Here is an 11,059-nt window from a genome sequence, read left to right as displayed (position 1 = left end):
GGGGGGGAATCACACACTCTGAATATCGGGATTTAGACGAAAGAAAAAAGATTGATTCAAGGCCTGGTCCTCATGCTTTTGAAGGCCCTGACGGCCTTCCTTTGCCTGTGATCCTTCCTTTTTGGGACCGTACGAGCTGAGGTATGGTGGGAGCCCCTGTACACGAGCCACCTTTGACTTTCTTTCTCTTATTCATCCTGAAAGATAATGGAATAATCAGAGCTTATTAAATCTCCTGCAGAAAAGGGATGCGTCAAGATCAGCCTCAGAAAGAAGAAGAAAGGAGATAGGCGGAAGAAAAGACGAAGACGTCGGGGAGATTATATCAGATTCTTTCATGCCCGGGCTCCCTCCTTCGCACCTTTATGCCGAAAGAAGACGGTCAAGTCCCTGGGGACCTGAAAGACAGAGCCAATTCCAAGGATTGGGGCCTCGTCCCTCTTCCTCTGTCTCTTTCCTTCACTCCTTTCAGGTTGTGCTAGTTTGTTCAGGCTTTCTCTTACTCTCTTTCATTCTCAATTCATTAACGAGAAAAGAAGGAAGAATCTTTGATGAACAAATAGCGTAAGTAAAGAACTCAATTTCTCGGTAGTTCTAGCTTTTTCTATCTTTCTTCTTCTTCTCTTTCTCTTTCGGATCTCAGATCATTTGCTTAAGACATTCATTCAACGATTTCTTAGTCCTTACGGACTCCTCTTAAGTCGCTTCGCTTCGCGCCTTTCCGTAGGTTTCGGAGAAGGAAACTGAAGCAAAGAAGCTCCGCGGCATCTCAAATTCTTTGAGCCTTGAACTTCAAACTAGTTTACTATTGTAGGTTTAGAAGGACCTCAATTCACAAGGGTAGGAGTTTTCTTCCTGATAACCGCTCCCTCCGACGGAGCTTTAAGTGGAATAAGACTTTTTAAGCGGAAGGCAATATTCTTTGCTCCTAGCTACGGGATCCTCTCCTTACAGTCGAGCCGCTTTCGCTCCAGATGAGGAGCTTTTAAGTCAATGTTTCTGACTCAGAAGGACATTCTTTCTTTTTGAAATTCTTCCTTGAACTTCTTCCTTCCCGTCCGAAGGACTGACGGCTTTCCTGTCCGCCTCAATGAAGAAGGTGAAAAGAAGATTGAATGACGTAGAAGGAGGCTGAATTCATATTCCTTCCTTCCTTTGATCCCGCAAAGTCTTTGACTTGATTCTCAATGAGACCAAAAAATAGCCGAAAGAACAAAGAATTTGAGAAGAAGGGGAGGAAGGAAGATAGGCTTGAATCTAGTAGGACAAGAAAAGCATTCTCTTTTAGAAAGAGTATTCGATTACTATGCTTGAGTTCATCTTTTCTTCTGAATTACAACTTATATGCAGGGGAAGAGTGCATTAGAGAGTGAAGGAGAAAGATAAAGGAATGAACTCATAAAGAGAGAAAGAAGAAGAAAGAGAAAAAAGACTGGGGAGAAGTAGCTTAATTAGTGCGAAGCGACTGAAAGTTCGCCTTTTCTCAGGAGGACTCTTTCATTCTCTTCTGAGTTCTCTTCTGAGTTATCTCATCATTCTCCTCTTTGTCTTGATTGAGTTCTGAATATCCTCTTATTTGCTCTCTTGGAGAAGGAGAGAGAGAAAGAAAAGTCTCAAGGAGTGCCAGGCAAGACTGAGGTCCGAATTCCCTATGCTAACTTCTGCTCAATTTCATCGACTATTTTGGCTGAATTCATAATAATGAAACTACCACGGACCTCCGTGCAAGTGCAAAGAGCCAACTACTACTTAGATGTGAATATCCTTTTATGGGCCTCTGACTCTTTATTAGATAAGGAAGGGGCTTGATAAAGGATTAGATCTTGAATTACTTATTTCATTGAATATCAGAGCTTTAGAAACTTGTAAGAAAGGTGCCTTTCATAATGAACCTATTAGAAACTGTACCAGCTCGACTCCTATATCACATTACTATCGGGATGATTTTCATAGGAGAAGAAAAGAGAAAAATCGGTCGACTCCGTCTCCCTGCCACCTTTCTGACGATAAGAAAGCTCTTGATCGGATCGATGAAATTGAGGAGGAGGAGTTTGATTCTCATTCTTTGAATTGAGTTCTGACTTTTCGGGAGAGAGAAAGAGAAGTAGCCTAAGCCCTTGTCATTGTGTCATTGAGGCGGTTCTTCCAGCGGAAGATGTCTTCTGAGAGGATTTGCCAAGGCTAATATCAAGGCTTGGGTGGAAGAGATAAGAAAGTCAAAGAAGGCGCTCTATTTTCAAGAAACTTCTAGACCACCGGCAATGAGTTCAGGAAAGAAGGGCGAATCCGAATCCATCCATCGATCAGCTCTCAGACCACCCACCGGGCCACCGGGCAGTCGTTGAAGTTAGCTTAGTCTTGCGTACTCTAAGCGGGGAAGAAGTCTCACTCAGTTGCCGAAGAGAGGACCAGATTGACCTTTTCGGGGAATGAGAAGTGGATTCCCACACCAAGTAGAAGCGGGAAGCATCATAGGTTCGATGAGGATTTCTCTTTTGCATTGTATTCCCCTATATTAGTGGAAAGGGAGTCAAGGAGAACTCTCTTTCATGAATCAAGCGGGGAGACCAGGCTCGATCGGGAAGGTGTGAAGCAAGAGGAGTATCGGAGCCTAGGCGGATATTGGACTAGCCCGGGAAGATTATTCTTCATTTTTTGAGAAATATCAGAACTCAATTTAGTAGAGGTAGGGAAGTCGCCCAGAAAGGTTAGAGAAGAAAGTGGTCCCCCTGGGAGGTATGAGCTAAGCCGATCTCGAACTATTCTCGGAATGAGATGAGGCATAGGTCTTGACCCCTTCCCCGAGTATTCTCTGAAAGTGATAGCGCGGACTGGGTCTTCCAGACAGGATAGGAAGACCTCATATTCTCGCATATCTTTCTAGGTCAAATATATCTAGATCATCTACATCGACCGGGTCGACCACCTTGATGATCTCCGACTATGAAGACAGACCGCAAGTCCTAAGAAAGGATTTCGTTCTCGATCTGCTTATGAATAAACCTTGTCCTTCTAAATCTAGATGAAAGAAAAAGAAGAAAAGCTTTTCCTTATCCTTTCTTTCTCATCAAAATCAAACCTACCCACCGGTCCGGGGTGTGGCGGGGACTTCGGTGGGGGGGGTTCCTCAATTCCTCGAGCCATTCCTCTTCCTAAAGGTCGAGTCATTTCATTCCTCTTCGAGACCCATTATGCCAGAAAGAGAGGGAAGGAAGCGCTACATCAACTCTTCTTGAAAGAAGAGCTACTTCTTCTGCTTCACAGACTCAAGGGCAAAGGGATTGGTGGGGTTGCCTTCTAACTGGGACCCGTAAGCCGATGTGCTCTGGCGTCTGCCTTATGCTTTTGCATTTTTTCTTCTTTCAAGATTTCCACCTATCCTTTCCGGTATCGCTGCCCCGTACTAAGCTCGGACTCAAGGGGATCATACTATGCAAATTTCCAGGTGATGCCGATCCTGATCTCGACTGATTCATTCCTGAAACCCCGCACTCGTGCCTTTTTCTTTCATTCGTCCTCAAATATCACTGTGCATGCTTTCATTGTGCAAAGAGCAAATTCCGCTAGTTCAGATTGGGAAGGGGCACCGAATCATTAATGAGAATTACCGAAAGAGGTTTATTCATTACCTTTCAAAAACCTTGTATAGTGATTGCGCGGCGCCCGATGAAACCTATCCAAAGATGAATACCGAGAGGTCACTTCTCCCGCACCGGTGGGCTGGTACTGTGAAGGGGTCTGAGCTTTCGCCCGATTCCTATTCCCTAGCAGCCGATTCTCTGGGTCGCCTAATAGGTCTCCTTTCCGATCTTCCCAGGTATCGTCAGAAAAGATTCTTTGCTTTCCTTGATTCACACTTGTGGTCCAATGAAAAGGAGAATGAAAGCGCGTAGTGGGTTTCATCGAGGGATCCGCTGAAAGACGAAGAAGGACTGACCGATCACCGCGTCCGCACGAACCCGGTGGGGTATTTGAATGAGAGAGAGGATTTCCATCCCATTCATCAAATCTTGATCAAGGATTTCTCAATCTTTGAATTTCATTCTCTTCTTAGCTGCGAGACCGCTATCGCATCGGCCGATCTTTTGCTTTTCTGGGGGGGGCTGTGGAAGTAGCTGAGTTTCGCCTATGCTTTCTTCCCCTATCTCTGCGGTTATGGATTTCCTGGGATTAAGATGTAGATACTCTGACTTGTGAACAATTAATGAAAAGAAAATGGAGTTGGGTCTTTGAATCTGAAAAATGGAGGATAGCTAAAAAACGAGGGATAGGGATCTCCGTTCGGCTGCTCGACCACCTCTCGGAGCATCGAACCTCACCAAATGCTTTATCCGATGCTGGTAGGCTGATAATCAGTCCATTTTGAACCAGATTCAAAGAATGGTTCTCAATGAAACTAGTTAGCCCGCCCAGCCTGAAAGTCTTCTCCATTCCATTCTTGGTACCCGAGGTTCAGAGCGAAAGCGGCTCGACTTAGAGGTTCAGAGCGAAAGCGGCTCGACTGATAAGGAGAGGAGCGAAAGCGGCTCGACTGATAAGGTTCAGAGCGAAAGCGGCTCGACTGATAAGGAGAGGAGCGAGAAAAAAGAGAAAATTCTCTACTGCTTTGAATAAGTTCAGTTAGAATCCGGTCTATTGCATACCCCGATTTATACAGCTACTCTTTGATTGAATCTTGGACTCCTCAACCTCTATAAACCTTGTCCCTCTCCTGTCTGTAGGTCGCCGAACCTATTGGGATAGATATGAGAACACGAAAGAGATCATACGCGCCTGTAGTCAGAGTATTTGAATAGAAAAGGAGTATAGGCTTTCTTCTGAAAACATAATGAAGAAGTTTTTGATAAAGCTCTGAAACTCTGATCTTTCTTCCTCTTATCTTAATACGTTCTACAACTTCTTCCTCTGCCGAAACATCCCTTGAAAGGAAAGATCCTTCGGAAAGGGCAACTGAAAGAGAAAGGCTTGCTCTCGCGTAAGCAGGCAGAGTCTGATCGAGAACTATTTGTGAATAGGGGAATTCCTTATTATGGTCTTTCTAGACCAAGAGTGGAATGAATCACTCAAATCCCTACATCGGGCTAGCGCAATAATAGAGAGAACTCTTTCTAGTAGGGTATTGATACCGAATCAATCAGTCTCAATAACATCCCGAACTTGAAGAAAGAGTAGCGAGCCGCGTTGCCAGCTCTAACTTCAAGCAAGAACTCTGAAGAGGTAGGCGTCAAGAATCATAAGTGCTGTTGACATTCTCTTCTTTCTTAAGAGGTGATAATCTCTACTTTCTTTCGAGGAGGAGAAAGGGTCGATCTTGTGCAAGGTTCTAGAACGAGATATTAAGATAGGAAGAGGAGAAAGGAAAGACTGAAGACTCCCTTTTTGATCTGATTTTCAGAGTATGAGAAAGACTAAAGAAAAGGGGCGGTGCTTTATTCAAGGAAAGTCTTATCAACTGTACTTAAGGAGTTCGACTACAAAGAAGAAGACAGAGCTATTCTTTCCATTGTATGATTACAAAAAGAAAAGAGATAAAGGCCTGAGATCTGAGAATGATTATTTCTTTCGCGGTCATCATTCAATTCAACTCCTACTACGCCTCATTCATGGGTGATTTGACCTTGGGTTCATTCTCCTGAAAACAAGGAAAACGAGGGTGGGGAAAGAGGATTATCCAGGTTCAAGGTGAACATAGGTCTTGAGTCAGTACTATTTGAAGGGGGAAATCAAAAACGGATCCTAGGGCGAGTGCTTTCCGAGGCATCCTGGCGCTCACTCTTTGAATATCTTAGAATCACTGAGAAAGAAAAGAGATCATACCTAAGGGGTGGTAGAAGGAGTTCCAAACCCTTGGCTAACTCTGAACTCTGATTCAACTGATCATGTCCTCTTCCGCGGAGTGGGGGGTCTCGTGACTACGCTCTTGAGTGGCAGATGGATGAGGCTAAAGATATTTCATACTAGATCAAGGCCTTCCTATTCTTATTGGTCGTATTCACTCCTAACCCGACGAATTCCCCTATTAGCTGCTCGGACAACTCTCGGTCAATCCGGAAGGTGAAAGGAAAGTACTTATCCTATGAAATGGAACCCTCTCCCTGCGTGCCCTTTTCCACTTTAGAGTTTGAATCTCCTGAGCCCCCCGAGTCAATCAAGATAGAATTCCTCCGCCCAGTACTTTCTTGATCCCCGCTTCTCACCTCTGAGGCTCACTTCGTCGCCGAAAATGAATGATAGTGCCACCGCTTTGCTTTCTTATGGAGATTCTGGAACCCTGAAAGTAGTTACCTTTCCTTCAAGTACCGAGTGCACATAGACGAGGTTGGATGCCCGCTCCCTGCCTTTCCACTAGGAATGAGAGATAGTAGGTTTAGTAGTGGAGACATATAGGGAGTGCTCGGGTAGTATGGTCGTACCTATTGAAATTGAGATTGGGTTCTGTGCAAGGGCGAGTCGCCTGCATTCTTCATCTTCCCTTGATCAAAGGTAACTGGATGAAATAAAGGGAAGACTCAGCTCAGAAAGGGTGCCCGGACAGGTATGAGGATCTTTTTTGATCGCTTTACTCGCTTTTCTTGACTAAAGCTTATAGCAATCGTTCACTAATTTATGATCCCGAGTTCCATCTCGAGGTTACCGAACCGAAGGTCGAACTCCAAACTCACTCTCCAAAGACGGACCGGTCCTCAGTAGTTTCATTCTCCGATCACCCCACCGCGAGGGTACCTCTCTTTCCTCATAGGAGAGGATGAGGCATAGGAAGCAAAGAAAGAGGCATCATATAAGAGGGACAAATGCCCAAAGGCTCTACCGATCGATCATACGAGGGTCAACAAAAGGCATGAATAAAGGATAGGAGGCCATCCCTAGCTTAGGAGTTGACTTAGGCTCTACCTTGACTTTACGGTTTCAGTTCTTGTTCTTCGGTATGAATAAAGATCATGCCTTATTGTACGCGGGGAAAGATCTTTCGGAGTGTGATCCCTCTCTTCCATTCTAATATCTTTCATTCAAGTTTGACGCTCAAAAATAGTCCATCACATGAAAGTAAGGACGCGGGGTTTGTCCATAGACTCTACGATAGGAGGTTAGACATCTTGCCGAATTCCCCAAATTCAAGCTTTTCTAGCTGTCCTCAGTTTCATATATATGAATATGGATTTCTGAGTCAAAAGGCTCAAATTCAGATAGAGGTTCAAAGAATTTTCAATTGATAAAGAGAGGTCTCGACTGAAAGGAGAGGAGGAGGTCTCGACTGAAAGGAGAGAGCGTAGGAGGTCTCGACTGAATCAATGAATAAAGGCTAAAAAACAGATTTTCCACTCATAATTAAACTACTGAGGCCCAATGAAATATGAGTTCCTTCCTTCCTTCGTTTGATCCACTAAAGAAAAGATGGAACTCAAACTTCTGTCCGACTATCCACTGAAGAGAGTCAAAGAAATTGAGTTCTTCTTTCATTCTCAATTCATTCACTCTTTGTCCTCTATTCATTGATTCCTTCTTCTAACCTTGATTTTTCTCTGAAAAAAAGATCTGACCTTTTCTCAAATTCTTTGAGCCTCCCGCTACGTGGGATCGAGCGAGGTGCCTTGGCTTGCTGTCTGTGTCTAACCTTGTAAACTATGAGGCTTTTTCCTGGTTGGTTTGAAAGTCAACCCTTGGGTAGACGATCTATCCAGGGTACATACCTCTCTGAAGAGCATCGGGAGATTGTCTTTTATAGGACCCACAAGCTCAAGGACAGAGTCGTGGTCTGACACAGGAGTCAGCTGAGACGCAAATGTCGACGAATCTCGGTTTTTTATGTAGTTTCATTTGCTTTTCTTTTTCAAGAGTTGCCTTAAAGAATATATAACGTACTACATAGTTCAGGAGAGAGAATCAATCTTCAGTGAAGTAGTACGCCCGGCAACCGCTCCGTGGGAGTCTACCACAGCAGGGCCCAATCATACTCAAATAGAAAGATCCTGGCTCAGAAGGAAGGCTAGCTATATGCTTCAGACATGCAAGCAAGTCGAAGGTTGTTTAATCAAAACCTGGGCCATAGGCTTGATCTTTCTGGGAGTCTGAATGGCTTACCAGAGAAAGCTTTTTTTTTCTAGAGAGAGAGTCAAGGGGGCTTCCGCGGGCGATTCTGTAACCGCAGGCAGCTCAGACCAAGTCTGATTTTTTTTTGATGCCTTCCATTATAGCCTTCTTTTGGCGCACGAGACCACTTCGATCTTTCGTCGGCGGGGTTTCTTCTTTTGCGGCCCTAAAAGACCTTCTGCGCTATATCTGAAGAAAGGCGAAAAACTTCCATTTTGAGACCGCGAGGCGACCCATCGCGGAGCACTTTCTCACTTCTTTAGTCAGATCAGTGTGAAATTCTCCTCCACAAGACTCTTTCTCTTTTTTCAGGGCTTGGGTACGAGAACATAATCTTCATCAATCCGGGTCGAAGTTTAGACCGCTCACAGTAGTTCGACCTATAGAAAAGATCATGAAAGAGGAGAGAACTCATTTATGATTCCAGCCGAGAAGACTAGTCAAAGGAAGGATCAAGAATGTCATATATTTCAGGAGCAAGATCAGTTGCCGATAAACAAGTCAGAATTGCCTCAACTCAAATTGATGGAATTGGACCTAAAAAAGCCATTCAGGTTCGTTATCGATTAGGTATCAGTGGGAACATAAAGATCAAAGAGTTAACTAAGTATCAGATCGACCAAATTGAACAAATGATAGGTCAAGATCATATTGTTCATTGGGAATTGAAGAGGGGAGAACGAGCAGACATCGAACGATTCATTTCTCTTTCTTGTTATCGTGGAATTCGTCATCAAGATGGATTGCCCTTACGCGGTCAACGAACTCATACTAATGCTAGGACTTGTCGCAAGCGAATTCGGAAATGAAATCAGTCTACCGCTCCGTTAGGAGTCTGAAACCGGAGGATAGGCTTTTCGCAAATTCTTTGCTCCTAGCGGAGGCTCCGTAGGAGTTGAGGGTCCTCCGTATTAGCTTTCCATTTGATCCACGAGTTCCTTCGGTTCATGAATATGGATAAAAACAAGTCCAGAGGCGGAGTAGGCGCGAAGCGAAACGACTGTATTAAAGAAGGAGTGCATTATGTTTATATGGATTTCTGAGTCCTCCGGACGACTCCAAATAGAGGTTCAGGGAGAACTCGACTCCAAATTCTAAGGGGCGGTTCGAAGAAAGTCGACTGATAAGGAGAGGAGAGGGTCAAAGATGAATAAAGAAAGCGAAAGGACTGAATTATCATATTTGAGGAGTGCATTATGTTTATATGGATTTCTTTCGTTGCACTCCTGTTAAGAATAAGGAATTCGCTTCTCCCCTCTCCTTCCTTATTTTGAGAGCTATTTCATAATACCACTCCTAAAAATATTTGAAATCAGTCGTTTCGCCTCAAATTCTTTGACCCTCTCCTTCCTTATTTTGAGAGCTATTGAATAATACCACTCCTTCAATAATGAAGTCGTTTCGCCTCAAATTCTTTGACCCTCTCCTTCCTTATTTGGAGAGCTATTTCATAATACCACTCCTATTAGATTCAGTCGTTTCGCTTCTCCCCTCTCCTTACAGTCGAGTTATTTCATAACCTCCGGACGACTCCAAATGATAAGGATCAAAGACTGATCTCAGAATTTTCAAGCTCATTCCTTATTCTGCCAATGTTAAGGAGTGCAAGTTGAGCTACTAAATAAGGAGAGGACGTCCGGAGTAGCTTAATTAGGCAAGAAGTCAATGAACAAGGGTTGAGACAGGAGTGCAACTCTCCTTTCAGTCGAGCCTTATTCATTGAGGACCCTTGTTTTTCCATATTCATATGAACATCTGGACCTTTGTTTTTTTCTTATGCTCCGCTCCAGCACTCCTGTTAAGTCGCTTCTCAATATTCACTAATTTTTTCATATGGATTTCTCAAATTCTTTGAGCCTTAACAGTCGTTTCGCTTCGCACCTTCGGACGGACCCTTATTTATTCCATATTAACCTGTCCTCAATGAACCGCTCCGTGGGATTCTTTGAGCGTCCTCCGGACCACTAAAAGCCTAGGACTTCGGACCACAGGTGAAAGTCTAATCTTTCTTTTTTGCACTCCTCTCCTCGCAAATTCTTTCCGCCTCTCCTTCTTAGTCGAGCTGCTTCGCACCTTATTTAGTAGCTCAACTTGCACTCCTTCTTTAATACAGTCGTTTCGCTTCTCCCCTCTCCTTACTATTTGGAGAGTTATTTCATAATGCACTCCTGATAATATTATAATACAGTCGTTTCGCTTTCTTTATGAAATTCCTTGTGAATTGACTCCTTATCAGTCGACTTTCTTCGAACCGCCCCTTAGAATTTGGAGTCGAGTTCTCTCCCCTCTCCTTCCTTATTTGGAGAGTTATTTCATAATACCACTCCTTCGATAATTCAGTCGTTTCGCTTCTCCCCTCTCCTTACAGTCGAGCTATTTCATAACCTACTCCGCCTCGCTCTCCTTTCAGTCGAGCCCTCTCCTTCTCCACAAATTCTTTGCGCCTCTCCTATATCTGAAACGTAGAGTACCTTCGCACCTTTCAGGTTCATATGGATTTCTGACTCAATGAACAAGGGCTTGATCTTAGGACGGATCAATCACACTGATAGCTTCAATAGTTCACTTCCATTTTGTCTCTGGTATTTCAGCGGTTACTAATAGACGTATACGTATAGTATGCCTCCTTCGCCACTCCATTAGTGGCTCGGCTTCGTCCGCAAAGCTAGAGCTTCTGCCTCTGACGGCTTCACTATCGCTCATGACTGGTATATGGATCTCTTTCTTTATGTAGTGGTCGGCCTGATGCTTGGCCAGAACTAGTTGCTTCCCGAATGCCTCTTGACTTTAGTATGGTCTAGTCTTCTTTCCCTCCCCTCCTTCCTTGCCGCCAACGGAGAGTAAGCAAGCGACCTTGCTTGCATTCGTCAAAGGGTAGCTTCCGCGCCCTTCCTGCCTGCTTCAATTGATGTGACGTGTCTTCAATATTGAGTCTTTTTCTCTCTTTCAAAGTTCTCTCTCTCTTTTCTTT

The 11,059-nt window shown here is 44.1% G+C and overlaps 1 protein-coding gene across 1 annotated transcript; it reads left to right on the top strand.

Annotated features, from left to right (window-relative positions):
* The first annotated feature begins 8,546 nt into the window (after window positions 1–8,546).
* On the top strand, window positions 8,547–8,897 carry LOC127146752 (ribosomal protein S13, mitochondrial). Its single transcript, XM_051080795.1, has one exon. It carries the CDS (start codon window positions 8,547–8,549, stop codon window positions 8,895–8,897), a length of 351 nt encoding a protein of 116 aa, XP_050936752.1.
* Window positions 8,898–11,059: the final 2,162 nt, after the last annotated feature.

This window comes from Cucumis melo, unplaced genomic scaffold (genome assembly GCF_025177605.1).
Source record: "Cucumis melo cultivar AY unplaced genomic scaffold, USDA_Cmelo_AY_1.0 utg000974l, whole genome shotgun sequence".
NCBI lineage: Eukaryota > Viridiplantae > Streptophyta > Magnoliopsida > Cucurbitales > Cucurbitaceae > Cucumis > Cucumis melo.
The sequence above is the reverse complement of the archived record's forward strand: the minus strand, read 5'-3'. Positions and strand labels throughout refer to the sequence as shown.

Bases quoted from the DNA above. Each gene is read 5' to 3' on its own strand.
- LOC127146752 (XM_051080795.1), top strand. From the start codon at position 8,547: ATGTCATATATTTCAGGAGCAAGATCAGTTGCCGATAAACAAGTCAGA.